A 27,981-nucleotide genomic window follows, 5' to 3' on the forward strand; every position below is an offset into this window, starting at 1 on the left:
AAAGTGATCGCTACTGTTAATAAGGACAAGGTACAAAAAACGCACTTAAGATCGCGTCATAGTATTAAATACTATCAGTTGTAACTTAAACTTGTTCTGCAGATGCGGTTGCTCCATAACGTTATAATACTTTTTAACTTTTAACCAAAATGAGAACTTTTCTACTTGGAAGCATCAGTTGAAGAAGTATTCATATCAAGGCTAAACTAGCTTCCGCTTCTGGATAATGTTTCTTTGACAATTTGCTATGTGTATTAAACGCACATTTTTATAGGCCATTCAGTGGCCACCCGAAATGAAGTTCCATTGCGGTCTATATAAAAACAGAGGCAGTTGGAAAAAAAAATGTTTTAAACGAACAGGCAGGAGGCCATTTCTTGTCTCGTTGGAACTAAGCTAAGTTTTGCCTATAAATTTGTGTATTTAAAGATTGCCGGGATCGGGCCTGGGCCAGGCAGGAAATAGATTAAACTGAGCAACACTTGCGCTATTTCGGTTTCCGTTTCCGGCCGCTTGTTAAATATGCAGGAAGGGGAAAAGAGGGAGATGCTCCTCTAAGCGAATCACACGCAGGTCGCTGGGGGCATCCCCTTTCGGCTTCATTTTCCACCGCCTCGTGACAGCCAGCGGCATAAACTTTTCGAATCTTATTTGCGGGGAAAAATAATATAAAAAAAAAGAAGGGAAAAAGAAACCATAACAACCACGGCAATAACTGCTGCTGCTGTTGTGGCTGGCATCGTGTAACAATTTCCGCCAGCAGGCCCATAGGCCAACTACGGCCATCCGTGGCATCCACATCCTCAGCCTCATCCACATCCACGAAACCATCGCTATGGGTTGCCCCCAGTGACTCTCGTCTCCGACCTTTTGCCTTGAATAACTTTCAATTTGAGCCAAGAAGCCGCGGTTGTGCCTATTAACCGTATGCCAGCGGACACTCCACCCCACTACCAATCCCACTCCCACTTTTACTCCCACTTTTTAACACGACCTCTGACCTCCATCTTGCTGGGGGTCGGTGCACAAGTCGACAATTTGTTGACTCGGGTTCCGGTGTGTTTATTAGTTCATTGCGGACTCGCAAATGCAAATTACATGCTCACCAATGGCGAATCCTTGATGAGAAAAGTCCGTGGTGATTTCGGCCTGATGGAGAATGTTTCTTAACCTGGAGTTACAAATGTAAATAATTTGATTGCAATTACACAGTAAATATAGTTTTTACGTCAGGAAGAAAAACATAAGAAACGTTTCAAAAATGTAGAAAAATATATAATACTCCCATCTAAATTTAAGTACATATTTTTAAAACTAAACGGTTACTTGTAGTTTCTTACTTATAAGTCAAATAAAATGTTTGAAGAACATTTTTACATATTGATACCAAATATTTGTAATGTTTTGTTCTTAGCTCCAGTTAAAGGTTTACGATTAAAACAAATTGGTAAATTTAACATTAACAATTTTTAAAGATAATAGTTTTAATATGTGAGATCATGCTTATTTTAATATATTTATTTATTTATTTAAAAATAAAATATTGTTACTTTTTCATAGAGTAATATCTGCAAATTCCCAGAAAGGCTTAATAATACTTTAAAAAATTTGATTGTGTTAAGTCTAATATTCTAGGCTAATTTACTGTATAATAATGGTACGTTGTTATTCTATTTTAAGTATTAGACTTGAATTTATACATCTTCTTAAAGGTACTTTCCTAAGATTTTAGATTTAAAAGCCGTACACTTCCATAATTTTTTTCGAAAAATATTTTTCAAATTCAAATTTTTTACTAAATACTAAAAGTATATCAGTTTTAAAACCATTTTTAATAACCACAATGTGATAAAAAAAAGTTTTAAGACTTTTCCTCTGATATCATAGCCTCCACTTAAGAGTTTTGTATCCTTACAGGCTAATTCTTAGCCCATTTAAAACACCGAAGAACTGGACAACGGCTTTTCAAGGAATCCCAAGCCATTGTGAGGACGGGCTGGAACCGTTCCTTGAGCTCCGGGAGTCGGAGGGCAGCGACAATGGCTAGATATCCTGTTTAAGGACGCCCCATTCGCTCATATTTAGCTTGTCGCCTCGTATAGAAAGCGGCGGTGTCATAAATTAAAACTTAAACTTTTGGAAATGTCAAGTATAAAACGGTAAATCTCCGCACACACACACACACACACGCCTGCTGGAAATGAATTGCAGCATAAAGGGGGGGGTGGGAAAAAGGGTGGAAAATTGGGTGGGAAAAGCGGCTTCACCCATTGAATGCGCATGTTTTAGTTGCGGGCTGCGTTTTTCACTTGCTGGCAAAGATAGACGGGGGAAAAACGAGAGGGGGAGGGGGAGAAGGAAAAGCGCCCAGAGGGAAAAACTATACAGAGTGAGAGCACCCAAGAAAAAGCACAACAACAATATATATGGGGAAAACTCCACCCAGTTTCCCATAAATCTGGGCAAAAGGCAAACTTACAGATTATCCGCATTTAGTTGTAAAGGTTTCCCCCGAAAATGTGTTGTATTTCATTTTTGGCTCCGCCAAAGATGAAAGTTTGTCCGGCTCTCTTCTTTTTCGCCTGTCGATGATTTACATTTGATTTACTTTCGCTGGACACATTTTACCCATGCCCTTTTTTCGCCACTCCCCCTGAAAGTTTTTGCTCATTTGCAATAAATTCTCATCGCTGGCTCTAAATTTCTAATTTTGTAATCATCATAAAATCTGATTATCATTTTCATAACTCCCGAAGATACTGTACACAAAAAAACTTGACACATTAAGCAGTCATAAGAACAAATTTACTATGCCAAAGAAGGCGCAATTTTTAAGTAAAATTTATGAAAATTAAAAACAGGGAACAACTTTTCTTCGGTCATTTGAAAAATTTAATTGATCGCATAAATTCCTGGCATTTTGAGTTTCGAGAGGGGGACTTGAAACAGTTTATGGGGGGAGGTCAAGGTATTTAATGGTGGTTGGAAGACATCTCGACGAATGAAGTGTAACCGCCAACATAATCAAATTTCGCTCCACCGCCAAGAAAAACATAAGTTGACCCCGCCTTCTTGACATCCACCAACTTTGTTGGTTTTTATTTTTTTGTTGGGTGGTTTCTTAGGACTGGAGAAAATTGCCATCTTAATTTAAAAACAATTTTCCAACTTGCCTTGCCTTTGCCGACCATCTTCGGTTCGCTTTTTTCACGCAGTTTTAATTTTACGCATAAACATTTATTTCTCTGGGGACACAAAGTTTTTTGATAAAAAATAATAATAATTTTTAGAATAGGAAACTAAGTGTGGTAAATAAATTGTTAAATTAAATGCTTATAAATAATGGTTAAATTAATAGGCATTTATGAATATGTTTGCAAAAAAGAATAAGGGAGATAACAAAAATTTATAAATAATTCTTAAATAATATATACAAATTTGGTCTACTTATAGGTAGAAATATTTTAAAACTCTAGATTTATTTAAAATAGAACCAACCTTTTCAATTTGGTTATAAGTAAAACTAAGTACCACCTTTTCAAAATTTTAAAATCATCACAAAAAGTAGATAGATTCATAAATATTCAAGAAAATTTAAATTCCTTATGAATGGACATTTTTGAAAAAATAATAATACTCATACTCATACTCATAAGCTTTTTATAGAATGTTATCCACTATCATAAATTACAAACTGAGATTTATTTAAGCTCCTTTGTGCTCCTTCTCCAAAATTTTCAATTTGCTAATGAACTGACATCCTGCAGGACCATGAGGACCTCGAAATGAAGGCTAAGTCCTTGGGCTGGCTCAGAGGACCGACCAGCAAACCACTCCGGCCTGTCCCCACATTCAATGCCAACACAAAGATGATGAATTTGGACATTTTGTGTGCGTAGTAAAGTCACTTGCTTAAAAGTTATTAGGGATTAAAGAGTCGAGGCAAATGCGCCGGCGGAATGTGCTTCATTAGAGCAGGGCACCCACATGGCCAAGGACTCGGACTGGCAGGATGTGTGGGCGATGTTTACTTACCTTTGGTGAAAGTTTTTGAAAATCCTAAAAGGAAATCACTTTGGACGCGTCCAAAGAGATGCAGTAAAGTTTCGTTAAACCATCTGGCCCCCTTTCTTATCCCACTCCTCATCGCCATCAGCCACAAAGCCAAAGTTGCCGGCAGAGGAAGTGTGAACGATTATGAGGTGCTGATAGAAGGAATTCGAGAGGCGTTGGGTTTACCTTCCTTACCCATTCCATTTCATCAGAAACCCCCAAATATCCCATTTTGGGGATCTCTCCTTGGCTGATGTTTTAATGTGGCCCGCTGGAACTTTTGAGACATCTTAATTCCTTTCGAGATAAATCAGAAATTTCTAACCAGGTCTGAGCTGGGGGGCGCCAGTTAAAAATTTGTATTTTTATTTATACAATTTTTGTAACTTATGCATTTTTATGAGCTGGGGGATCCTATGTCTGTGTGTGTGTGCGCCTGGTTTATCCTTTCATAAATGGGTCCAACGGCCAACTGATTTATGCCACCGCAAGCTGGAGCTGGAACTGTTGTTCTTGGTCCTGCAGCTTCTGCAACTGTTCCACACCGGGGCATCCTGATGTCGACGGCGGTGGGCAACAAAATAACACACAAAGCAACAAAACCGAAATTCCAGAAAACAACATAAAACCGATTGATTTATTTTGACAATGCTAGCATGCAGTGCCAACCCCTCCTAGGACTCCCATTCCCATTCCCATTCTACCATCTACCCACGATCCCCGAGTGGTGCAAGTTCTGGTTGGAGCTTCAGTCTGCCATTGGTTGCCATTGTTGGTCGTAGTCCCCATCTCTCAGTCCGTCTCTGTCTGAGTTCCAGTACCAATCCCACTCCACATCGACATGTTCCGTTCGCATTTCGGACCCATCCGTACCCACACCCACCCACCTTCAACTCCCCACCCAGGACACAAAAGTTGTCCTCGTTGTCCGCTTTGTAAAATATTTTATTTGCACATCTTTCTTATTTTAATCCTTCATTGCATTCTGTTTGGTTTGGGCGACTTGAGCCAACCGACCATCCAGCCACCCACCCATCGAGATTCCTATTCCTCCCCTGACAACAGGGTGTATGATGTGGATGTGGTGGGCGGTTCGGGATGGGTTGACGGTTGCGTGTGGGTTCCATGCAGTGGCAAATGGTCATAAAACACACGTTAATTACCCTCAAGCTGTGTCAACTGTTCTGCTTCGCTCATTTATCTAAACATTTAGCAGCCTTTAGATATGAACAGGATGAGTACTTTCCTTTTTGAAATTTTTATGTTGAAAATCACATGATGTAATAGGAATACCTATAGCTAATTATAACATCTAATCCAAAGTAATGCATATACATTTATCAGTCTTTAAATATGAACTTTCTTTGTGAAATTTTTGTATTAAGAATCACATGATATAATAGGAATACCTATAGCTAATTATAACATCTAATCCAAAGTAATGCATATACATTTATCAGTCTTTAAATATGAACTTTCTTTGTGAAATTTTTGTTTTAAGAATCACATGATATAATAGGAATATCTATAGGTAATTATATTAACATATAATCCAAAGTAATGCGTATACATTTAGCAGTCTTTAAATATGAACAGGATGATTACTATCCTTTTTAAAATTTTTATATTGAAAATTACATGATATAATAGGAATACCAATAGGTAATTGTAATAAAATCTAATCCATTAATGCATATATTATGTATTATATTTATATTTTCACATTTTAAATTGAAAACCACTCGTATAACAAAAATACCTTATATCTTCTAATCAAAAGTAATACCACACAAATTCCACCAATCAAAATCCGTTCCTTGCCACAATTTAATACAAACTTTTTTATTTTACAACTCTAAATATGTATATTATTATTATTCACCAAAAAGAATTTCTACCGCTTGGTTCCATTCGCCCATTGCTCCCTGCAAAATAAAATAAATGCAAGACCTTGTAGACTTTTCCCCAAGACCTTAGAAAAATATACCTATAACTCACCTGCATAATTAGAATAGTAATTGGCATCTCCGCCACTGTAACGCGCAGAGGCTTCATTGGGTGAACTAAATACAGATAATAATATAATATTTTAAACAAAAATGATATAGGGTTTTAGCTTACTATAGCCCGTTGCGGGACATCATTTCCTTGGCTCGTTTTTGTTCCCGCATCATGCAGCGATATGAAGAGGCACTGGTGCATTGATGGCGAACTGGAAGATAGGGATCGGCCTTAAAGCCATCGGACATGTCCATAGTAGTCCTCTGATGGTACCGATTTTGGATAGGTGCTGGAGAAGGCTGATGATTGGGCATCTGCCTGGATCCCTGATCAAAATCGCCGCACTGCTGCTGCTGCATTCCGCCCCTCATCTAAGTATTTCAACAAATCTGCAACATAACGGATAGAAAAATGTTTATAATACTTACCTCCGGGTAGTATTCCTCGGGAGTGGGCATATAGGAAAAGCCTGAGAGCTGAGCATACGTGGAAAAGTCAATATCCATGGTTTGGTATATATTTTCTTAACAAAACAATTTAGTACAAATTTTTGTAATTTTTTTTAAATTTTTTCTGGTTGTATTTGTTAGAAAGTTTAAATCGAATGAGCTAACCTCATTTCCGAGAAACCAGATAAGAAAATATTACTAGATTTCAAAAAAAATGATATGTTGTTCCTTGAGGAAACCCATTAGAGTGGGGAGTGCGAGGGAGATGGAGATATGCAAGCAGAAAAGCGGCTGTACCCAAAATTGCACTCCTTTATATTTTGCGGATGGTCCCATTTGAATAATTTGACATGAAGACATATACTATTAATCGAAACAAAATCCTATACAAAAATTTTAAATGTGTGGGTGCTAGACAGCTGTTAGCGTTATGGGCGTTAAAGTGGGCATGGCTGAAATAAACTTGCGCTGCGCAAGAACCTAAAAAAAATACCTACCAAGTCTCAACTTTCTAGCTTTTATAATTTCCGAGGTCTGATTGTTTATACCGGCATGGCTTAATTGACTTGGCTAGTGATCACAATCAAGAATAAATATTCGTTATGGGGTCGGAAACGCTTCCTTTTAACTGTAACAGTATTTCCGATAAATCTTACATACCCCTTTACTCTACGTAAAAAAAGTAAGCAGGTTTTTTGTTAAGTTTCCTTTTGTCAACTGGCAAGGACAAATATTTTAAAAATGTAAAAGTCATCTATCTTCAGAGGTTAGACATTAACAATTTCGTGTATCTTTTATTTACAGTAAAATTCACCAATGAAAGGCAACATTAAGATATTTCCAAGCCAAATAGAACGAAAAAATCTTTCTTTAGAAGGTTAAGGACCATGCAAATAGCCACTCCATAATGCACTAAGATTTATTTAGGCAATTTTTAAAGACAATAGCGATTGCAAGCATTAGCAAATTTAACCGAAACCAAACCCAAAGGCTTAATGAAAAGAAAGTCATATAAATATTTCGTTTAGAATTTATTTTAAGTGAGCGACACGTCAAAACGCAAGCCATAATTTCTACAAACTGCATGGGCACAACGATTTTCAGAAGTAAGAGTTTCCATTGTTGCGAGATTGGTAGGCCTGACCCTCGGCGCCTCCAAGGCCGGGCAAAGTATTGTAGTAATCGCCCTGGCCACCGCCCCTTTGCTGCTCCATTGGGGAACTATAGGGAAAAGGGCATCATCAGACTACATAAATTCCGGAAATATATATACAACAGATCCACTTACTAAAGTCCGTTGCGGGAGTTCATCTCGCGGAGAATTTTATTGTATCGCAGGGGACTGCGGTATCCAGGACCTCCAAGGGCAGCTGATCCACTTTGGTAGTTCCTCGACTCCTGTCCATAGCCACTGGGCTGTTGGCTATATCCTTGGCCACGACCCATCTGGTCGTAGTTCATTTCATAGCCCTGTGGTCATAAAAATGTTTTTGGGCGGGACACGGAAATTCGGTTTATACTCACTTCACCGCCTTGGCCAAAACCTTCATATTGCATACCGTTTCCGTACTCCATTACTTATAGTTTTTTGAAGAAAAGTTAAACTTAGACAATTTTGTAAATTTATATAAAAGAATTTTGTTTTTTTTTTTGTTTTTTAGAGATCTTTACAGTCCGAAACCTGAAATGAAAATGAAATATATTTACAGAATGCTGACCAGGTCGGAAAAAGCAGCTGTCATATTTTCTCATGGATAGGGCGATGAGATAATTTGGGTAGAAAATATTTGTTGTTTCCGTTACGGTACAATTTTTTAAAATTTTAAGTATTCTGGACTACACATAAAAAACGTTCTTATTAAAAACATCTTTAAGCAAGATATGTAAATAAAAAAGGCTAATAAAATAGTCGTTTTTATCATCTTTTTTTAACAAAGACAAAATCTAGAAAACGCATTATAGACCAAAAAAACTGAAATCAAGAAAAAATTGGTCTTGATTAAAGAACGCTTTATCTCGATTTAAGAACATTTTATAGGCCATCATTAAAAAGGAAGAAAGTTGTTTTTATAGAAACCAATATATGCTTTTTGTACGGGACAAAGACGAAGTATAAGCCAAATCCATACTAATTTATATCCTTGATCGCTCCTCCTGGTGCTAATAAAATTAAATTCTCTCCCCAACCTCCTCCAAGAAAGAGTCAAAATATTTAAATCACTTTGGAACCGTTTACCTCTTAACTTGGCCATTTTTATAACCGATTCGGATAGCTTATCTGGCCATGGCCAACCAGCACATTGCAGGCAAAGTTTCTGCAGTCTGAGGTGGAAAAAATCTGTAAAATCGCCATAATGGAAATCAAAGCGATGCCTTCGCAAGGAGAACCAATGAATATGCAAACGACTGGGAACGAGAACGTCGCCGAATAATTAAAATCGAGAAGGAGCAGGATCCGTAGCCCCTTTTCTCCAAGGCTGGAGGATTGGGACTGGCTTCTTCTCTGGAAGGATTAGAGATACCGGGCAGGCAAGGCAAACACACTTTACGGCGGACAATTAAGTGCGGCCCGTAATCTGTCTGTCGTAATTATGGCGACGCGGCGTGTATTTATCTGCAGCAATTAACGCCAAGCCATCGCCAACTCGCATATTTCACATCGCCAAAGATGCGCCATTGGCCCAGACACTTTGCGACTTTAATTAAAACTAGATAAAGGCAATTGCAATCGGGAAAACACGGGAAATATATGGTTTATTGGACTGTACTGGGTATGGTTAAGACAAAAATAAGGCAATCAAGTGCCCGGATTCTGGACCACAATGATGATGTAGTTCTCGGAGGGCAGCACTATCACCTCGTGAACCTTGGTGCGCAGGCGTATGGTCATCAGCTCGTTGCTCGCATCCAAATTGTTGACCATTTTGGCCGCCTTGTAGGTCAACGTGCTAACCAGGGCCGCGTAGTGGACAGTCAAAGTGTACTCCATGGTCGTCTTGATGGGTATGGCGAACGGGTCCAAAATAATAACTCCAGCAACATTCGGATAGTTCTGGTAACGCTTTAGTAATTCCTCAATTTCGGCCGACATCTTGTCGAAAAGTTTAAGTAACTGTAGATTACAAGTTTTAAATTGATTTTAATTTAATGCTGATATTGATGTGGTTGATGCTAGGGATGTGAAAGTTTATAAGCAGCACACTATGTTTTAAAGACCTTTAATTTGGAAATTATTTAATCTTCATGGTAAGCTGAACTAAATAAATTAATTAATTTCTGCTTAAAATTATTATTTAAAATTATTATTATTATCTTAGTTAAAATTATTATTATTATTATCTTAGTTAAAATTATTGTGATTTCGTTTTCTCTAATTTATTTCTTCCATTTTTAATAAGTCAAAAATATTAAAATTTCAAGGAATTGACAGGTACACCTTTTTTACTTAATAAGATAGATTAATTTTAACATATATTCAAGAACACAAAATTAAACATTATTAAGATAAAATAATATACTTTGTAATATTATTTGGTATAGTTAAATCACATTCAAAGGAGCCTAAAACTAGAATATAATAACTTTAGATTTAAAATCTATCCCAGTTCTACTGCTTTCCCAGGGCAAAGGGATCGCTGGAAGAGGTTTTCACATAGAAAATACCCTCCTTGTGAACCGAAGGCTCTCCAGCCATCTGGATGGTCTGTCGCTTGCTCTGGTCACACTGCCACCTTCCATTGTCCCGGGTGCAGGGGGTTCCCCAGAATCCCAGTGGGGAATTAATGGACTCGGCGAACATCTGGTACGAACGAATGTGGGAGCAGCCCAGGTAGTAGCAACTCCTCTGGTATGCTCCATAGTTCGGATAGAAGGTGGCACTACCTGTAGGCCGGCGGAATCCAAAGTTGGCACTCGTATGCATGGACTCCACAAACTTGGCATCGGTGGGATCAATCCGGAATTCGGCGCTGCGATGACGGAACTTAGGACCCGCGGGATCCAGAGCGAAAATGGTGTTGACCTGATCCGGCTTAAGTCGCTTTCCTGCCGATCCTGCGATCTGGGCACCCAAAGAGTGACCAATCAGATACATGCTATCGAAGTCGGCTCCAAACTGACGATTCAGCTCCCTGGTGAACTGAGCCAACTGGGCGCCAAAGGTCTCGATTAGATTGACCACCGAAAAGTAGTTGATATTTGCCGAACTGGCGCTCCAATCGGCCACGATCACATTGTAATCCCCCTTCTTCAGATAGGCGTTCTTCACATCCCGATTGAAGGAACCCCGCGACTGACTCATCCAGCCGTGGATCATCAATCTGGTGGGCAGGGAGGCATTGAAGCCAGAGTGCCTCCACTTGCGTTCGTTCGAGAAATCCAGTTCCCTACCGCATTCGGGGAACTCCCTCTTGAAGAGGTAGAACTGCATGCGAAGCTTCTTGCTGCCGAAGGGATTCAGATTGCTGGCTATCTTTTTGACAAAGGAAAAATCCAAGTACTTTCCAATGCCCCTTGACTCTTTAAGATCCTTATCACATTGATTCCATTCGGTGTGCTTGGCTCCCTCGTACTCATCATCAAGATTGGCCAGAATATCATCCACCTCCGGTTCCGTCGAGATATCCGATCTCTGTCCCAATCCGAAGGGGGTATCATCGAGGTTCGGCAGGGCATCCATGAACTCACTCATCTCATCATCGTAGTTGCCCTCGACTCCATTTCCATTGACACTGGGCTTGCCTTGAGCTAATTGCAGGTAATTATGCATGCATTAATATAATGTTCCATGTTTTCCAAACCAATTCAAGTAGACTCACCTAATGCTGCCACCAACAGCAAAACTGCAAATATTTTAGTCCACATTATGTGTTGATTTATTGTATCAGCTGCAACTAAGAGAAGCTATCGATTCCACTTGCTAATGCACTCTGTTGATCTGTTCGATCGGTCTTGCTGGTTTTATATGCTGCCGACTGAGCGAGCCTATTTATATTGCAATGCATTCTGGGTTTTGATAGATCAACTCCCCAGACGGGATCGGATCAGCACGTCATACCTGGTAGAGACTCGCGAATACATCGCACTGATCAAGCGATTAGCCCGCTCAGATCAGTGGTGGAGTTCAAAGGGGGAGGTAGTTATGGGAAAAACTAGATTCCAACAAGTCTTCAGTTTTCAAATCTAACGAAAACTTACCTTTTACCTTTTATAAAATGTATGATGACTATATGTAACTATACAATTTTCTATACAATATCTGAAAGTTAAGTTATAATTTATTTAAGTATAATATTTCCTTAAAGTACTAAACATCGAAAGCATACACAGATAAAAACCATAACATAGTAAAAACATTGAATAATTTAATTCGTAATTTAATACAATAACATAACATTCAGTTCAAAATATATTGAATAAAATGATATATTTTAAAAATGATCTCTTAAAATGAACCCATCATAATGTTCCTTATCTAAAAAAGCACCAAAGATCGGTAAATGAACCCTGGCCTTATATTATAAAGCCGGATATAAGAAACCCCTTCTGAAATCAGCCTCTGATCATAGTAAGTCCAGCTGATTTGAGGCATTGCCCGCCTTTTCTATAGAGGCACGCGTTTCTTCCCACTGAAACGTGTTAAGTTCGAATTACCGGTTCTACATGCGCTCTATGACGTAGCACTAGACCGAGTTAGGACAGACACTATAGACATGGGAAATTCTAGGCGCTCACTCATGATAGCCGCAAAAAGTGGGCAAACGCTTTAGCTAAACTCGATCACAATTATCAGCTGGGCGTTTACAACCGATTATGGAATCTCATTATCAACGACCCGTATTAAAATCAAATGGGTGGTTCATCTAATTGACTTTTGTGGCGTGCGTTGGGAAATATCAATTGCGAAGTGTTATTGCTTTGATATTTAATAAATGCCAATTGACGTGCTTGGAGTTTTGTGAGGAAGTCATTGCAATACAATTTTCCAAACAGTATATGAATTTAATGGAGACAATATAGGTGAGGTGGGAAACTCTTGCAAATAATTATTCTTATTGTCCAAGAAATTATTCGATTTTCCCGCACTATCATGGGACTCTCCACTTTATATTAGGACAAGAAAGTCGGCTTGTGTGTTGTTATTTAATAACCAAATAAATATTAAATATAAATATTATATATGAGTATAATATAAATAAACCTCATATGCTTAGTCCAATTAACATTAGATACACATACCTATAGATATCTCCGATTCAAATCGATCTAGCTGTGGGTAGTAAATCTTTTTGCTTGCTATTTTATAAGTGTTGTATGAGGACAATAAGAATGTGGGAAACTCTTGTGAATAATTATTCCTATTGTCCAAGAAATTGTTTTATTTTTCCCGCAATCTTATTGGATGTTCCTCGTTACCATAGGAAAAGAAAAAGGGGTATGTTCCTTTAAAAAACCGTATACCATATAAATACTTGCGAAGCGTTATTGCTTTGATGTTTGATAAATGCCAATTGACGTGTTTGGAGTTTTGTGAGGAAGTCATTGCAATACAATTTTCCAACCAGTTTACATGAATTTTACGGAGACAATATAGGTAGTGTGGGAAACTGTTGCAAATAATTATTCTAATTGTCCAAGAAATTAGTCGATTTTTCCTGCACTATCATGGGACTTTCCACTTTACATTAGGACAAGAATGTCGCTTCTGTGTTATGTGGTTTAATAATATATGTACATACCAAATAAATAATTGATATAAATATTAAATATGTATAATGTAAATAAGCCTCAGATGCTTAGTCCAAATAACATCTTTTTGGTTTAGTATAGTAAATATCTCCGATTCAAGATATTTATTTGTGGGTAGTACACATATTTTCCAAGCATTTAATATGAATTCTATGAGGAAAATATGAACTGTGGGAAACTCTTATGTATAATTATTCTTATTGTCCAAGAAATTGTTTGATTTTTATGAGACGTGCCTCTTTACGATAGGAAAAGAAAAGGGGCTTAAGTCAGTTCTTTGTTATGTTCTTTTAAAAAGCCGTATACCATACAAATGTTAAGTATAATAAAATAATTAAAAATAATTTGTTTTTAAAGTTTCATCTTTTAAGCAACCTCCAGTACCTCCAATTGAAAGCCACATGCTATTAAACGACAATTTTTAAAAAGTTAAATAAAAACAGGTTCCATTGCCATTAATAAACAATGGCAGGGGAAATTTTAATTAAAGTAAAATTGTGCATTATACTACGTTTAAAAATATGAGAATCTTTATTGGTTCATATCTGCCAGCTTTTGTGCATTAGCGGTTAGTAGGGACACCCGGCACGCTTAGCAAATACACTCTCCTCCGATAACAGATGAAATATTGATTTCTTGGCGGGAATCATCAATCTTTCATCAATGCTCATAATAACAAAATGTTTACTAAAGAAATTGCTTAGTTTTTTTTTCAATTCTCCTGGCTTAGGGAACAGCCAAAATGAGATGTAAAGCTTTCCTTTCCACTCATCATACCCTTTTATTCTACATTTACAATTGCATTATGAGATAATTTTTCTAAAAGTTAGGTATTTAGAACTAAAATAGTTTGCAAAATGAAAAACTTCTGCGTTTTTTAATGAAGATTCAAGAAAATGATCAGTAAACGGAACCGTAAACTTACACGTTTATAACTCGCTCAAATCTGGCGGCAAAACTACATCGCCGCAGAGTTTTGGGCTAAAAAGCGGTTCACCATCTGGTAACACTGAAGAAATTATAATAATAAAATAACATAATATAAATCAATAGCATAGCATAGCGGCGGAATAGAAGCAAAGGCATAGTGTTCACAGCACGATGAGTTTCGACGACGTGATCTACGTGATCTGCCTGCTGGCCTGCATCGGCGCCGGGAGCTATGTGAGGAAGATCTCGGACGAGGGCCAGCGGAAGCTGGTGTCCACCGCACTGGGCGTTATTGTGGTTGTGATCGTTTCGGGGCTCCACAGCCTGCATTGCTTCGTTTCCCTGGCCCTGGGCACCTGCGCCGTGCTCCTGGTGCATCCAAGGTGAGTTGGTGACATCATTAGCCTCTGGAACCCACTAATAATTCCTGATTCGCCCTCCTCCAGCAAAGGCCACCTGGTCACCTTCGTGGTCATGTTTGGCTACCTGGTGTTCTTCCGCATGTTCGACTTCTACCTGGGCATTCCCGGCCACACCAACATGATCCAAATGCTGCTCACCCTGAAGGTGGGTTGCATAACCATCTATCATTTAAGTTACTTTGCTGATAATCCCTCCATTGGCAGGTTTCCGGTATTGCCTTCGAGAAGACAGCCGCCTGGAAACGCCTGCAGGCACGCGACGAGCAGAAGAAGAACGACCAGCGGGATGTGAACCAGGAGAGTCTCGTCGAAATCACCGACTACGACGAGGAGCTGCAGACCCTGAGTGCCGCCGAGATCCTGCACTACAGCTTTAACTACATCGGAGTTCTTACAGGTTAAGATCGGGCTTGGTTCAAACTAGTTTCGTAGAAAAACCTATAACTAGTCGAAACACATGTAGATATCAAAGTCCAATTTAATTGCTGATTGTAAAACATTACTCATACATTGATAATTTAAAATGGATGCACTTTTTTTTTATTGATTGCAGGTCCCTATTATCGGTATCGTACGTACAGAGACTACTTTGAGATGCCCTTTAAGACTTATGCTCCCAGTGTTGAGGCCACTTTGGAGAAGCTTAAGCATGCAGTCTTTTACTGTGCTCTATATTTGGCCACAAACTATATCTGGCCACTAGATGTGAGTACTTAAAGCACACTAGATTCCTTTCTCATTTGATTTATCATACAGTATGCGCTGACTGATGAGTTCTTCAACGATCGCTCCTTTGTCTACCGCCTGCTGTACGTATGGCCCACGTTCTTCACTTTCCGTGCCCGCATCTACACCGGACTGACCCTAAGCGAATGTGTCTGCACGATGGCCGGCTTTGGAGCCTATCCGGATGAATCGGATCCCACTAATGGCGAGGGACCTCGAAAACGCTACCAGCACCTAAAGCGCGACGCGGAGAAGCACACTTACAACTTCACTACGATTGTCAACACAAGAGTTCTGGAGGTGGAGCGCTGCTGGACCTTCCGCGAGGGCATGAAGCACTGGAATGTGTGTGTCCAATACTGGTTGGCTGTCAACGTGTACAAACTCTTTCCAAGCAAGAAATACAGGTGCGATTTTATTGTAGAAAGACGCTATGAAGTTAAATTGGAGGATTACTCCAAGTTCAAGTTTCTCATTAACTAATTTCATAGAGTCGTAGATTTAGTTGTTTTACTGCTTGCTTCTCGTATTACTCCTATTGTTGTTGTTCTTTCCCTTTGCTACTGATCGCAGGGTTGGCAGGTATTCCTAGTAGTTACTCCTATAATGGGCTTTATCAGCGTTTCCCTTACTAACATGGTTTTGATATCTTCCTAGGACTGGCGCCACTTTGCTGTGCTCTGCTTACTGGCACGGATTCCGGCCGGGACACTACTTCTGCATCATGGGCGCTCCCTTCTACGTTGCTCTGGAGGATATGTGGGATAAGTTGGTGCGCAAAAATGCCATTGGCACTAACCGTCGTGTAATCGACGTCATCTTCTGGATCTTCAAGTGGTTCGCCTTCAGTTACTTAGGCGAGGCCTTCCTGCTCTCCTCGTTTGGCAAGATCTGGCGGTACTATAGCTCGGTCTATCACATTGGATACATCAGCTGGGCGGCGATGATTGCGTTGGGATTATACCTGAGCAGTCAGAAAAAGGCCGCCGAACGTAGAAAGAACCGTGCGGCTGAGAAAGCAGCTGCCGGAGATGGAATCGCTGCCGCAGTGGATAAGGAAAAGGCGCAGTAGTTTGTCAATTACAAAATATCCCTAATTAGCAGATCAATTCTTGGAAAACTTTTTAAAAGTTTTCCACTACATATTCTATCAGAGGAAATTTATATGTTCTTCAGTTCTTCTATTGTAAATCATCATTATCAAGTTGTTCTCGATTTTATTCACCAACTTAAGTATGTACAAAAGTGGTCTTGTTACGCCTTCTACCGGCTTCCATCCAAACTTCTTCTGGAGAAGGTGATGATATTATGAATATGAATAATAATTAGATTTAGGCATCAAAAAGTTACTGAAAAAGATAATTATAATTATATATTTTAACCAAAGAAATTTAAACGAAAAATGTATAAATATTAACTCCTGCTATGATCACTCAATTCCAAATTAAAATACTATATACATATATTCCCAAAAAAAATACATAAACTATTCCTTTTGTACGTTTTCTCTTTTTATTAAAAATTTATGGTAACGGAATTTCAAGAGTTTAAAAAGGTTATTTTCTTAAATTAAATTTGCACACAGAAATTCGAGATTTACACAAAATGATTTTTGCAAATGGAATACTTAAAAATTCGAGTGAAATTTAGTTTTTACCAATGTATAAAGTGTATATCATATTGGGGTTTTTTGAATTCCCTAGAGATTTAAAAACACAATAAGAATGGAATTTTTGTTATAGGCCTATCACAATATTGAAACTAACTATTTCCATTAACCCAATTAATGTTTTCAAATCTCCAGGTGTTTTCGAGTTCACACCCAAATTTAGTGAGCCTTTTGTTTGTTTTTGTATGGTTTATATTCGATACCAGCTCGAATTTGATCTAAATTCAATGCGTTTCGATTTCAGTTGTGTTGTGTTCAATAAACAAAATAGTTTCTTCAAATGTGGGTGGCATGGCAAGAGATTTCCTGTTGCTGATGCGAATGTGGATGCTGATGCTAATATGGTGTGGATCGGTGGACATCACGCCGAGGATGGCTCATCGGTGACCAGGGACAGGCGCCTCTTTACATCCTGCGTGGTATTGTAGGCGCCGCAATGCACGCACTTGAGTCCGATGAAATGGAATTTGGTTTTGGAAGTCTGCAAAATAAATGAAGGAACTTTAAACATTATTTTATATCAAGCTAACTTAAGACTATATATATACAAAGGTGTTATTTTATCATGTATTGTTTCCTTGTTTTGGTGCGACGATATATAGTATGTTTAAATTATTTACGCTTTTGAAGTCTTTTATATTATTTAAGACTTTAATTGTAATAGTAGTTAATTTTTAATACGCTTTATATTATGTTTTTGGAAATAGTGCTCTAGTTTCTGGTGGAATGTTCTTTTCAAGTTGGTTATTTGTATTTATTTTTAAAAAGTCCCAAAAACTTCTGGGGGAAAGTTTAGAAAAGTCTATAAAATCGAAAAAAATAAAATGTTCTGAAAATCAATAGGTCTTAATTTCAGACGTAAAGTATTTTTTAAAAAAAGATATATTATTTCTTTTTTTGAGTGTTTGTTTGAGTTATATTTAGCTGTTACCCTAAGTTTTGTATAATTTGGTAACGCACCTTGTGACAATCGTTGCAGAATATGTGCACTCGCTGATTCTCGTACTTGAGGGGCACCGGCATCCGCTCCGCCTGGTCGTCCAGGTACTCCCACAGCGCCGTCATGTCGATCAGCGAGGTCTGGCAGGTGGGACAGGTGTAGTGGCCGGAGGCCAGCAGCTGGTCGAAGCACATCTTGTGCAGCAGGTGGCCGCAGTCGGGAATATGGCAGGGAATGCGCGAAGTGTGGATGTCGCCCAGACAAACCGGGCAGTGGGATCGCGAGATGTTCTCCACGCACTGCAAGGGAATAGATAGATAGATAGATAGATACATATAACGGCAATTAAAAACATATCCCAATCAATTATGTAAATTCGCATCAGATCTTTGGCCCATTTCGCTGCCTGACACGCGTCTGCACAGCACTCTCGATATGCTGGCCAATTAATTAAGCCATTCCTGCAACAGTTTTGACATTCATATCCACTCAACTATATCGCAGATCGCAGATCGCGGATCGCTACAAAAAGCAATTAGGCAACCGGTTTGGGCAATGAATTGACACAAAATTAATATGCCAGCCGGCTGGCTGTTTCTTTGATTTGCTTTCGAAAAGCGGAGGTCACCATCCGCACTTACAGGCCAAATGTTTTCCAAGTGGACAATCTTAAAATACCTAATGGGGTCCAAAATCAAGACCCAACGTACCCTGTGGCCATCGATCTTCAGTTGGATAGGCAGACACATATTGCAGACCTCGCAGTGAAAGAAGTTTTCGGCTCCTCCAATCCTACAGATTCCACATCCATGGCAATGGTACTGTTGCTTATCCGCATCGTCGAAGAGGTTGCAGATCAGGCAGGTATACTGGAGTTAATAAGGTACACCAAAGTTATATTACAGGTCAGCGACATCAATTAAAACTTACAGCATTACATACTTTTTAAGATTTTTTTTCTAATTTAATGAAAGGTATAGAAAGGTATTTTTATGTTAATTAAAGATCTATAGACTATAGTCTTTTGAATTTTTGTAAATTTTTTATTCAATAAAATTAAGCTGCCTTTTATAACTTTTTAATGTTATAATTGGATTTACTTCCATGTTTTTTTTTTGAATTTCTAAAATGTTGAATTCATTGTTGTTAAATTCTAATATCGTTTAAAAAACTCACGATATGAGTAAAAAGAAGATATTTAAATTTTCGAAAGAGTTTATTGTTTTGTTGACAAAGTTTTTAGAAAAATTGTTATAAAAACTACTCTTTTCTTCAAGATACTTCTAAGTACCCATAAGCTACAAAGATATATTTCAAGATAGCCCATGAACTTACCTTCCCAAATCGCACTCCGCAATTCTCGCACTGTTCCCGAACCGTTTGCCTTGTATTGCACTCGGAACATATCAATTCGGTGAGGGTTTTGCGATCAAAGTGGTGCGTTTCGTTCTCGTCATGGCAAAATCGGCACTTGTAGAACTTGTTGCAGCAGGGGGTCTACATAAATAAGAAATGGAAAGAAATCAAAATAAAAAGAAATTAGTACTGGAAAGAAAACGTTGAACAAAATATTCCACTCCCCTGATGGAACCCTCCCCCAGTCAAGGACTACAGACTACCCATTATCAAGCAACATAATTCATTAGCAGCCAACGGAGACACGGCCCCTAATTCCTAAATTGTGTTGCTAATTTACGAAATCTGCCTGGAAACGGGCTTAAAAACAAATGGTGGGTAAAATTGACAAGTGACGTCTCAGACCCAAAAAGGCGTCAGATCTACTGGCCAGACTTAGCATTGTCATAAACATTGCACTTGGAACTCGATCGCAGTTTTATGAACTACGAGTCGATACCCTAATAAAATCAGCTGGTGAAACTGAATCCGTTTGAAAAGATGCCTATAGCCACTCGTGTCGGTTCATTAGGCGGTTGCTAATTAGTTCACTCGTCGATATAGCTCGAATTATCAACATTCGGTTATGATAAAGACTGACCGAAACTGTATCAGATCGATCCGGTTTCTCGTGTTCACCCAAGAATTTCTCATTGCATGCAGAGAGATTAAAAATCGGTTAGTTTACAGTAAGTACATATCCCTTATCTTGTTTGTCCGCCTTCTGTAACTTATGTAACAAAGTCTTCCCTTGAGTTCAGTTTAGTGGCAGCCAACACCCCAGCTATTTATATCATTCCAGCCTCGCACATCTCCACTATCTTTCAGAATTATTTATAGCTTGACAACACTTTTAAGTATTTATTTCAACTCTGTTGCGATGATAACACTCGAAGTACAGAAACGGAGTAGAATCTTCGAATCCGGTTTCTTTGTGTTTCCCCCTCGTTTTATTGCTGCGCTTCACTAATGATCGTATTATAACGCTGTTGTTCCTGCAATTGGTTAAGTCCAGACATCTCAAATTTATTTATTAATCGAAACAAAGAAGCCAGCAAATACTACAAGGTTCTAAGACAAATTGATACAAGATCTGGTGGAACACACAATACTAAGATACTAAGGAGCCAGTAATTGCGGGCATTGCTCCACTTGGGATTGCACATATTGCTCTTAACATTGAGCTTAAGTCCACAAGTATGTATAAATTAATTTCACGCATTGTGGGGCGAATATAAATATTTGAGAATAAATTACTTCACCTGATACAACAGTTAATGCGACCCTCATTAATACAAGTAAGTTGAGCTTTTGCTTTTACAAATTTTTCTCGGTGTAAAACGTGAATACACACACAAAAGCGAAAACATCGAAAAAAAACCCTTCGGATTATAGAGAATGTAGGACAGATTGGGACGTGTACGAACTTACGTGACATTTTTTGGAGAGCTTTTAAATTGGTACCGCATGAGAAAGAATTTTGGGGTGAATTATCAATTCATATCGCGGAATTGGAATGATTCAGTTTTACAGTTACTTGAACGTGTTGATTTTCCACTTGAAAAATTTATGATCCGTTTTTTTTTTTGTTTGTTTAAGGCAAGTAGAAAAAATTAAAAAAATTATATATATTAATTTTAATTTATTTAGGATTACTAATTGCCTGCTGTTATACATTTTTTTGTTTTATTAATTGTTTATTATTGCGGTAGATCAGAGCTCGACACCCTTCCTAAGTAAATATATTTGAGGTATTATCTTTTAAGAAAAAGTTGATAAGGTGGTTAAAAAAAGTTACTAAAACAGTTAGGGTGTTCACCTAAAATACTTCAAAATTGCAGTTAAATACTTCTTGGTTTTATTATTATTCAATGGAGTTCAAGACAATCATAATAATTTAATCTTTAATATTTTAATACTTTCCACGCATTGACTCACTTTTCTCACCTTAAAACTTTTATACTGGTACTATCATATCCCGTACTTATCACCTCTTGATAATTATGTCTGCTGGCTCCTAATTGTTAAAGTAAAGGCCTGAATATAGCTGGGGAACGATTGCTTTATATGCACACACAATTTCACGTTTCCTCATAATTTCTTATCCAAACCCGACCGATGAAGATAAACGCATTGTTTGCCCAGATGAATGGAAGTGGAGAATGGAGGTGTTAAATGGCCACTCGCCTCTGGGGCAGCTGCTCACCGAGAATTCCTGGGCCGTGAATCGGAACTAGAGCAGACCCAGACCCCATCTGTATACCCCTCCAAAATCCGGACATCGTGAGTCTGTGGTTGTCCACACACAACACCCAAACAATTGCCATGCAAATAGAGATTCCCTATAATTGAATTAAAATTACACCCGGCACAAAAGAATCAGTGCCAAAAGGTGTCTGTTTAGACTTCAGGCACTTTATTTGGCCTGTTTGTTTAGAAACGAATAAATAAAGGTTAAATGCCCCATTTCAGAAAGGTAGCCGGAATAGATAGACACCGACCAAATAAAGCGACGACGAAATGTGCAGAAAGCACAGATGCCCCCTTAAGGCGCCATCATAACTTTCTCAAAGAATTCCAAAATTTTTGTGAATTTGGAAAATTTTATAGCTTCTAAAATATGACTTGGACTAAAAATAGTAGAAAATTCAGCGAAATCTTTATAATTTAAAATTGACTTTTAATAATGTCCATATATGGAATTAATTCCTTATCATCATAACCCAACCTGCATTTATTGATGATTGATAGGTTTTCGTATTGTAACAAATATATATATATGGGTGGCTATAGCCACACTCTGTAATCCCCGAATGCGTCACAATAAAAACCTCGATACGAAACGATTCCCTGGTTTAGATATACTTCTGAAGCGAGTAATTGATAGGGGTCTCTGATAATAAGAAATAATAAGCCCGCATCATTGTAAAGGGTTAATTCCTTTATTGCTTGGAAAACAAAATATTAATTAAAAATGTAACTGAGAAGAATGAATGTAATTAAGAATTTTCTTATGTTTGTCTCAGAAAAACTTTCTTAAGGGTGGGCTCTGAAGAATTCGCGGAATTAGCTGACATACAAAAAATCTTTTGATTTAAATTATATAAAAAACTTAAGATAAAAGTTTTAAGTTTTGAATAAACTTATAAACAAACTAAAAGATCAAAATGTATTTGGTAAGTCTAAGTGTGTAATGTATCTATTGATCATTAATCCATGAAATTTAGAATCCTTACAATGGCTGTAAAAATACCTATTGAATCACCCCCCTTTTTACTTTTAATTGATCTACTTCACTGATTAATTATATGTAAATTCAGGTTCAAGTGCATTGCTAGCTGAGATTTTTTCTGCAGTGTCTGTGACTTTTGCTTTCGTTTATTGTTCAGTAAGACTGCTGATATGAATGTATATTGACTACTTATTGCACTTACCACAAACATGGCCCGTCGCTTATAGTGAGCGCATCCAAAGCGCAATGACTCCGGTGTTGTTGGTGTCGCATTGCTGTTGCACTTGTTGCTGATGTTGCTGTTGCTGCTGATGTTGCTGTTGCAGCTGCCTTCGTTGCTGGTGATGCGTGATAGTTGTTCATGTTGCTGCGTTTGCTTAGCCTCCGAGGCGGTGTTCCGTGGAAATGAGGAAATGCGATGACAGTGGGGGTCCTCCTCCATGGGTTCCATGGGCTCCAACCCATCAAAATTGAGACTCGGTGTCGATTTGCATTTTCTCAGTTTTGCATGCGATGGAAAATATTTGCCCATCATCATTGTGGGCGGCATAATCAGCTGTTGTTGCTGCTGTAGCTGTTGTCGCTGTAGATGTTGCTGCTGTAGATGTTGCTGCTGTGCTATCTGAGCAACTGGAAGCGAAGCGGGAAGAGCAGCCTCCGCTGAGGTCGTCGTTACTGTGGTTGCCAGCAGCTTTGACGATGAATTTAAATTGACTTGATTGGGTTCTTTTGTATTGGTAAATATTTGTACATCGATGCTGCTGCCGCCGCCAGTGCCCAAGTATTTGTTGTGGTTTTCATTTAGCGATATTCGGCGGGCCCGCTGGCGATTCTTCATTTTGTTGCAGGAGCTAAATATATATATATGCCTTTATATATACAAGTGATTTTCCACTATTCCTCTAAGTTGCAGTGGTCTTGGTTAATTGTTGCCTCTTCAATTGCCGCCGCGTAGCATTTAAATTATTTGCCGATGTTGCTGTTGTGACACATGTAGACTTTGTATCCGCCCCGTCGACGTGAGCAGCCCTATCTGAAGAAATCCGAAGACCCGACTGCTGGAACTCTCTTCTCCAACTAACTTTTATTTAAGCAACATTTCCTTGTGTATTCACAGGCGGTAGTTGTCAAATTTTCGGTTGCCCAAAAACTCGCACAGGTGTGACACTGGGCTGGAAGCGATTAAAAAGGGTGGGAAAGTGGTGAGTACGTGTAGCAGGCCCATTGTTCGCACACCGATCGATCAGTAGACTGACTGGCTTATCCCCCCTAATGTTTGACACAACAAAACTACCGAGGCAGCGTATTTGCATTTCAATGTTTCCCAGTCCCCGGCTGTGAAAGGCCATCTAAAGTAGATAACTACTATCTTGATTTTCAGTTTTCTTCGCCGTCGCGCACTGTATACACATGCACAGTGGCGGACAAGACATTAGCTCCAAGAATACGGAATTTAATTGTAAGAACTTTAATTAACAAGCTTGTTAAAAACGTTTAATATCAAGTAATAAACATTTATATTAACTTTAATTCAAATCTAAAATGTATAGCTATAGTACCAAAATTGAATTGGCATGTTATAATAAGCATAAATATCAAATATTAAAATGATATAATCACCATTATTTCGATTTTATGCACTTGTAGCCCATTTGATCTTTTTCTGAATAGAGACTCGAATTGGCTAACTTTGTAACTAGATAATTAGTATAATGACATTCTAAATTATTTGATATTATTTATTTGTATCTACAACCAACTGGTCTAAATAATCGTATTTATCTGTGTGAAAAAATAAATTGGTTAGTTTTCGGACAAGGTATTTAGGATGATATCATTATTTTGGCAATATAATGTTAATTTTATAAGAAATAATGATATTTGACTTAATATGATATCTTTAATTAAGATCTAAGTATTTAAATGTTTGGTACTATTGTTTTGTTGCCCTCGGGTGTGTTTTAATGGGACCTTGTTCCATGTGAGCGGGAGCATTTAAATCGCTAATTTGGCCTGCCTGCAGGTTACTGTGTCGCGAAAAAGACGTTCACAGCCTTACGGATTTGTATTCGGAATCGGATTCGCAGTGCCTTGACACACAGTGCGGGTGGTGAATGGAAAGGCGGGGGAAAAACAACAACCCACACTTGTTAACATAACCGGCGTGCGACTTGGCAAAACTTTCGCTCAGTGGTTGTTGCTATGGCATTGCAGGTAGCACGTTGCACGTTGCACGTTGCAGCTTGCAGTGTTGCATGTTGCTGGTGTGCATAGATGCCGTCGAAGGAGGAACTATCGACAATATGTGTTTGGAAATGGCAACGGCAGACGAGCTTTCGGTTTCGTTTGCCCACTGTGGTTATTCTTATGTATTTGCATAGCGCGGCGGGCTGAAAAATCGTTGCTGAATCTTGTTTACTCAGTTTGTTTTTCGCAATTATCAAAAGGGGAGCAGAAACCGACAATAAATATTGAAAGTGTGCTAAAATTACAAACGTAAGGAGGCGATAAAAGCAGCAGGCCCCATGGAATGGAAAACCAGTCGTCGAAAAGAACGCCAGCCAGGTTTTAACTTGATTCGGTTTTCGATTATTAAACATTCATGTTTACGCACGCACGCACTCGCTCACAAATGCAGTAAATAATGTCACGATCTATGTAATCGGTTTCTAAAAGTTTCCAATCCAAATCCAAACCGCCTTCGATATGAAGTTTGGCTATAGTACATTCGCACGCACCGACATTCATTCATTCCTCATACATATATACTTAAATTTAGTTAGGTTTTTTAAACCAATTTCTTGTTTAACGTGTTTTTCTTTTCGATTTGTTTTGTTTTTGCACTTTTTGGGCTTATTTTGTTTGCCCCGCGACTGGCACTCATCCTCTTTGGCTTTAGCCTTAACTTTATTATCTGCTCATTGTGAGTTTCGTTGAAATGTAGCCTTTAATTATAATTTTACCCATTCGTTAATTATAATTTATTAGCAATGAGATGTATACTTGAAAGTGAAACAGCACACACCAGCCGCAGCTCGGAATCGTCAATTGAATTAAAGAGCCACGACAACGACAACGGCGACAAATCAAAATCCGCGTTCAAGTCGCGGACCCGGATTCCGCAGATTCGATTCGTGCGGCGCGAGATTCGATTTCCAACTGAGCGGAGTGAGATATTCCACTTGTTGCTGCCAGCCAGTCTGCCGAAGCTTTCTTCCGCTCTGCAGCTTAAAGCTTTCCAGGTCAGCGATTCAGATTCAGCGGTGCTGTTACTACAAGATTCAGATACGATACGAAACTCAAGGATTGTAAGTAATGTGTTAAGTGGTCTCACTTCGGGAAAACTTTGGTATTTCTTAATTTCCAAGAATACCATGTTTCCGAAGTTTTTCACATATTCCATTAAAATCTTGGACCATATCGATCTTTACGATTTGGTCAATGGAGTTGAAGTCTGTAAGATGATTAAGCATTTTCGACCATACAGTTGGCTACCACCACCAACTTATAAAATATAACTAATATATGTTTTAAACTGATAATGCACCCTTTAATTATAGGACTATAAGTATGTATGGACATATGTTCCATTTATGTGTATACGCATAACTTTGTGGTCATTAATCAAAGCGCAGTAGCTCATAGAACTATCCGAACCATATGGACGTATCTATGAAGTATCCAGCTAAGACCTTCATGATCTCCACAATCTGATCATCATATCAGGCAAAAGATTTACAAAGTAATGAATTATATTGATCATAAATCAAGTCACAGATATATTTTAAAAAGCTAATTGCGTTATCCAAATCAAATCTGCCTGTCTAAGAAGTAATACCTTTTCCAACAGCTCGTCTATTTCTGCAGGGTCCATACACAAAACTAATAAATTAATAGCTATATAATCAATATATAGATTTCAATGAACTATTGCAACAAGATTAAAACTTTAAGATTAATAGCGATATATAATCAATATATATGCCTGTGAGTCTCTGGGCAGCGTGCAGGTTTTGTGGTCATAAATCAAATCACAGCTAAATGCATGGGCATTGTAATAGCTAATTGCATTGTCTAAATCATGTAATCCTGTCCCGTCTATGAGGTAACATCGCCTAGACCTTCTCGATCTGGACGAATCTCTCGCGCTTATACTGGTCACTGTAGCCGGCGATGAACTTGAGGCGCCCCTCGTACTTCAGATTCATTATGGTCTTCACCATCGGCGGATGGTCGTTTCCCAGCTCCAGCCAGAGCTTGCCGCCGGGGCGAAGATGCCGGCAGGCCAGTTCGAAAACCAGCCGGGCCACCTTCAATCCATCGGAGCCACCATCCAGGGCATTGAGGTTCTCATAACTAGGAATAAAAGATGGTCATAAAACTGAATCATGTGGCATAAGAAGGCTCAACTCACACAACCACCTCGGGGTGAAGATACTGGAACTCCTCCGTCTTGACGTAGGGCGGATTCGAGATGATCAGGTCGTACTTCTGATCCTTGAGCTCTTCCGGCAAATACTTGTCCTCCTCCATGGTGTGGTTGTGCACCCTAAAGCGGTCCAGCAGACCCAGCATCTTGGCGTTCTCCGCCGCCAGCACGGTGGCCGCCTTGCTCCTCTCGATGGCGGTGGCCTCCACCTGCGGCAAGCTGTGCAGCATGGACAAGGACATGGCACCCGAGCCGCAGCCCACCTCCAGCATATCCACGTGCTTGGCATTCTTGTGATCGTCGATCACCAGGCGCACAAACTCCTCCGTCTCGGGGCGCGGAATAAAGACCGAGGGTGAAGTCTTCAGGGTAATGTCCATGAAGTCCCACTCACCGATGATGTGCTGCAGCGGCATCCGGGCACAACGGGCCTCCAGAAAGCGCTCGAAGTCCGCCAGCTGGCCGGCATTGAAGTGCAGCTGATCAAAGGAGTCCGGAACGGAATTCTACGGATGATAAGAGAGGTTAATTTGGATGATGGTACCTCATTTCTGACAGAAACCTTACGAATTTTTGCTTTAGGACATGCGACACGATGCACTTGAGGTTGAATTCAGTGTCCTCGACTCCGGCGGCCTTGAGCTTTTCCGCCCACTGCCCAATTTCCAGGGCCTTGGTCACGGGAATCTGGGACTGGCCGGTTGGGGAATTCGTGGCATAGTTGACCTGCCTGAGCAGCCGCGAGGTCAGGCCCACTGACCGTGTCAATTGTCTAAGCATAATTTCACTTATTATCTAATTGCTATTGATTAACATCAAAATTTTGACGCCAGTTCGTTCCAGCGTGACCGTTGCACGACCGTTACAATATACCAGTGGGAATTTGAAAAAACGTGACATGATTGTTCACGCTCCAAGTGTTACCGTTGCCCGGAAAGGTGTGACTGCCTTTCGAGTTCTTTGGCGGAATGTTTGAATGTGTGATCTA

At 39.1% G+C, this 27,981-nt stretch overlaps 7 protein-coding genes across 8 annotated transcripts; 1 reads left to right on the top strand and 6 right to left on the bottom strand.

Moving 5' to 3' along the window:
• Window positions 1-5,870: 5,870 nt before the first annotated feature.
• LOC108012928 (uncharacterized) lies at window positions 5,871-6,678 on the bottom strand. Its single transcript, XM_017078466.4, has 4 exons — window positions 6,483-6,678; window positions 6,175-6,425; window positions 6,052-6,116; window positions 5,871-5,978 (listed from the first exon to the last, which is right to left on the bottom strand). The coding sequence occupies exons 1-4, from the start codon at window positions 6,558-6,560 to the stop codon at window positions 5,932-5,934; spliced, it is 441 nt and encodes a 146-aa protein (XP_016933955.3). The 5' UTR covers window positions 6,561-6,678; the 3' UTR covers window positions 5,871-5,931.
• Window positions 6,679-7,515: 837 nt separating this feature from the next.
• Window positions 7,516-8,189, bottom strand: LOC108012308 (RNA-binding protein FUS). The gene is made up of 3 exons (XM_017077612.4): window positions 8,028-8,189; window positions 7,792-7,973; window positions 7,516-7,724 (listed from the first exon to the last, which is right to left on the bottom strand). Exons 1-3 carry the CDS (start codon window positions 8,076-8,078, stop codon window positions 7,604-7,606), a joined length of 354 nt encoding a protein of 117 aa, XP_016933101.2. The 5' UTR covers window positions 8,079-8,189; the 3' UTR covers window positions 7,516-7,603.
• A 1,034-nt stretch (window positions 8,190-9,223) lies between these two features.
• Window positions 9,224-9,695, bottom strand: LOC108012854 (dynein light chain roadblock-type 2). Its single transcript, XM_017078324.4, has one exon. It carries the CDS (start codon window positions 9,592-9,594, stop codon window positions 9,301-9,303), a length of 294 nt encoding a protein of 97 aa, XP_016933813.3. The 5' UTR covers window positions 9,595-9,695; the 3' UTR covers window positions 9,224-9,300.
• A 302-nt stretch (window positions 9,696-9,997) lies between these two features.
• On the bottom strand, window positions 9,998-11,475 carry LOC108014818 (phospholipase A1). Its single transcript, XM_017081057.4, has 2 exons — window positions 11,321-11,475; window positions 9,998-11,249 (listed from the first exon to the last, which is right to left on the bottom strand). The coding sequence occupies exons 1-2, from the start codon at window positions 11,364-11,366 to the stop codon at window positions 10,111-10,113; spliced, it is 1,185 nt and encodes a 394-aa protein (XP_016936546.4). The 5' UTR covers window positions 11,367-11,475; the 3' UTR covers window positions 9,998-10,110.
• Window positions 11,476-14,262: 2,787 nt separating this feature from the next.
• On the top strand, window positions 14,263-16,828 carry frj (membrane bound O-acyltransferase domain containing farjavit). The gene is made up of 6 exons (XM_017089627.4): window positions 14,263-14,563; window positions 14,627-14,747; window positions 14,807-14,999; window positions 15,156-15,307; window positions 15,359-15,735; window positions 15,986-16,828. Exons 1-6 carry the CDS (start codon window positions 14,352-14,354, stop codon window positions 16,398-16,400), a joined length of 1,470 nt encoding a protein of 489 aa, XP_016945116.3. The 5' UTR covers window positions 14,263-14,351; the 3' UTR covers window positions 16,401-16,828.
• Window positions 16,818-25,732, bottom strand: Rchy1 (Ring finger and CHY zinc finger domain containing 1). 2 transcript variants are annotated; one of them, XM_036814772.3, is made up of 6 exons: window positions 25,590-25,732; window positions 22,767-23,736; window positions 19,273-19,434; window positions 18,648-18,806; window positions 17,958-18,236; window positions 16,818-17,478 (listed from the first exon to the last, which is right to left on the bottom strand). In XM_036814772.3, the coding sequence occupies exons 2-6, from the start codon at window positions 23,400-23,402 to the stop codon at window positions 17,359-17,361; spliced, it is 1,356 nt and encodes a 451-aa protein (XP_036670667.3). In that variant the 5' UTR covers window positions 23,403-23,736; window positions 25,590-25,732; the 3' UTR covers window positions 16,818-17,358. The 2 variants fall into 2 exon arrangements, with proteins under 2 accessions (XP_036670667.3, XP_016945117.3); XM_017089628.4 differs by having other exon boundaries at window positions 25,568-25,731.
• Window positions 25,733-26,314: 582 nt separating this feature from the next.
• HemK1 (HemK methyltransferase 1) lies at window positions 26,315-27,856 on the bottom strand. The gene is made up of 3 exons (XM_017070000.4): window positions 27,561-27,856; window positions 26,979-27,499; window positions 26,315-26,920 (listed from the first exon to the last, which is right to left on the bottom strand). Exons 1-3 carry the CDS (start codon window positions 27,771-27,773, stop codon window positions 26,680-26,682), a joined length of 975 nt encoding a protein of 324 aa, XP_016925489.3. The 5' UTR covers window positions 27,774-27,856; the 3' UTR covers window positions 26,315-26,679.
• Window positions 27,857-27,981: the final 125 nt, after the last annotated feature.

Source organism: Drosophila suzukii, chromosome 2L (genome assembly GCF_043229965.1).
Source record: "Drosophila suzukii chromosome 2L, CBGP_Dsuzu_IsoJpt1.0, whole genome shotgun sequence".
Taxonomy (NCBI): Eukaryota; Metazoa; Arthropoda; class Insecta; order Diptera; family Drosophilidae; genus Drosophila; species Drosophila suzukii.

What these genes read in the sequence shown, in the direction of transcription:
- LOC108012928 (XM_017078466.4), bottom strand. Translation starts at nt 6,560, where the DNA reads ATGGATATTGACTTTTCCACGTATGCTCAGCTCTCAGGCTTTTCCTAT. An exon ending in CCGAGGAATACTACCCGGAG is followed by an intron (nt 6,426 to 6,482) that starts GTAAGTATTATA and finishes TGAAATACTTAG; the next exon opens with ATGAGGGGCGGAATGCAGCA. An exon ending in TTACTATTCTAATTATGCAG is followed by an intron (nt 5,979 to 6,051) that starts GTGAGTTATAGG and finishes TTTATTTTGCAG; the next exon opens with GGAGCAATGGGCGAATGGAA.
- LOC108012308 (XM_017077612.4), bottom strand. Translation starts at nt 8,078, where the DNA reads ATGGAGTACGGAAACGGTATGCAATATGAAGGTTTTGGCCAAGGCGGT. An exon ending in GTTTTGGCCAAGGCGGTGAA is followed by an intron (nt 7,974 to 8,027) that starts GTGAGTATAAAC and finishes TTATGACCACAG; the next exon opens with GGCTATGAAATGAACTACGA. An exon ending in AACTCCCGCAACGGACTTTA is followed by an intron (nt 7,725 to 7,791) that starts GTAAGTGGATCT and finishes TTTTCCCTATAG; the next exon opens with TTCCCCAATGGAGCAGCAAA.
- LOC108012854 (XM_017078324.4), bottom strand. Translation starts at nt 9,594, where the DNA reads ATGTCGGCCGAAATTGAGGAATTACTAAAGCGTTACCAGAACTATCCG.
- LOC108014818 (XM_017081057.4), bottom strand. Translation starts at nt 11,366, where the DNA reads ATGTGGACTAAAATATTTGCAGTTTTGCTGTTGGTGGCAGCATTAG. An exon ending in GCTGTTGGTGGCAGCATTAG is followed by an intron (nt 11,250 to 11,320) that starts GTGAGTCTACTT and finishes ACCTGCAATTAG; the next exon opens with CTCAAGGCAAGCCCAGTGTC.
- frj (XM_017089627.4), top strand. Translation starts at nt 14,352, where the DNA reads ATGAGTTTCGACGACGTGATCTACGTGATCTGCCTGCTGGCCTGCATC. An exon ending in GTGCTCCTGGTGCATCCAAG is followed by an intron (nt 14,564 to 14,626) that starts GTGAGTTGGTGA and finishes GCCCTCCTCCAG; the next exon opens with CAAAGGCCACCTGGTCACCT. An exon ending in AAATGCTGCTCACCCTGAAG is followed by an intron (nt 14,748 to 14,806) that starts GTGGGTTGCATA and finishes CTCCATTGGCAG; the next exon opens with GTTTCCGGTATTGCCTTCGA.
- Rchy1 (XM_036814772.3), bottom strand. Translation starts at nt 23,402, where the DNA reads ATGAAGAATCGCCAGCGGGCCCGCCGAATATCGCTAAATGAAAACCAC. An exon ending in GCGGAGTGCGATTTGGGAAG is followed by an intron (nt 18,807 to 19,272) that starts GTAAGTTCATGG and finishes TATTAACTCCAG; the next exon opens with TATACCTGCCTGATCTGCAA. An exon ending in TGAAGATCGATGGCCACAGG is followed by an intron (nt 18,237 to 18,647) that starts GTACGTTGGGTC and finishes ATTCCCTTGCAG; the next exon opens with TGCGTGGAGAACATCTCGCG.
- HemK1 (XM_017070000.4), bottom strand. Translation starts at nt 27,773, where the DNA reads ATGCTTAGACAATTGACACGGTCAGTGGGCCTGACCTCGCGGCTGCTC. An exon ending in ATGTCCTAAAGCAAAAATTC is followed by an intron (nt 27,500 to 27,560) that starts GTAAGGTTTCTG and finishes TATCATCCGTAG; the next exon opens with AATTCCGTTCCGGACTCCTT. An exon ending in CTTCACCCCGAGGTGGTTGT is followed by an intron (nt 26,921 to 26,978) that starts GTGAGTTGAGCC and finishes TTTTATTCCTAG; the next exon opens with TTATGAGAACCTCAATGCCC.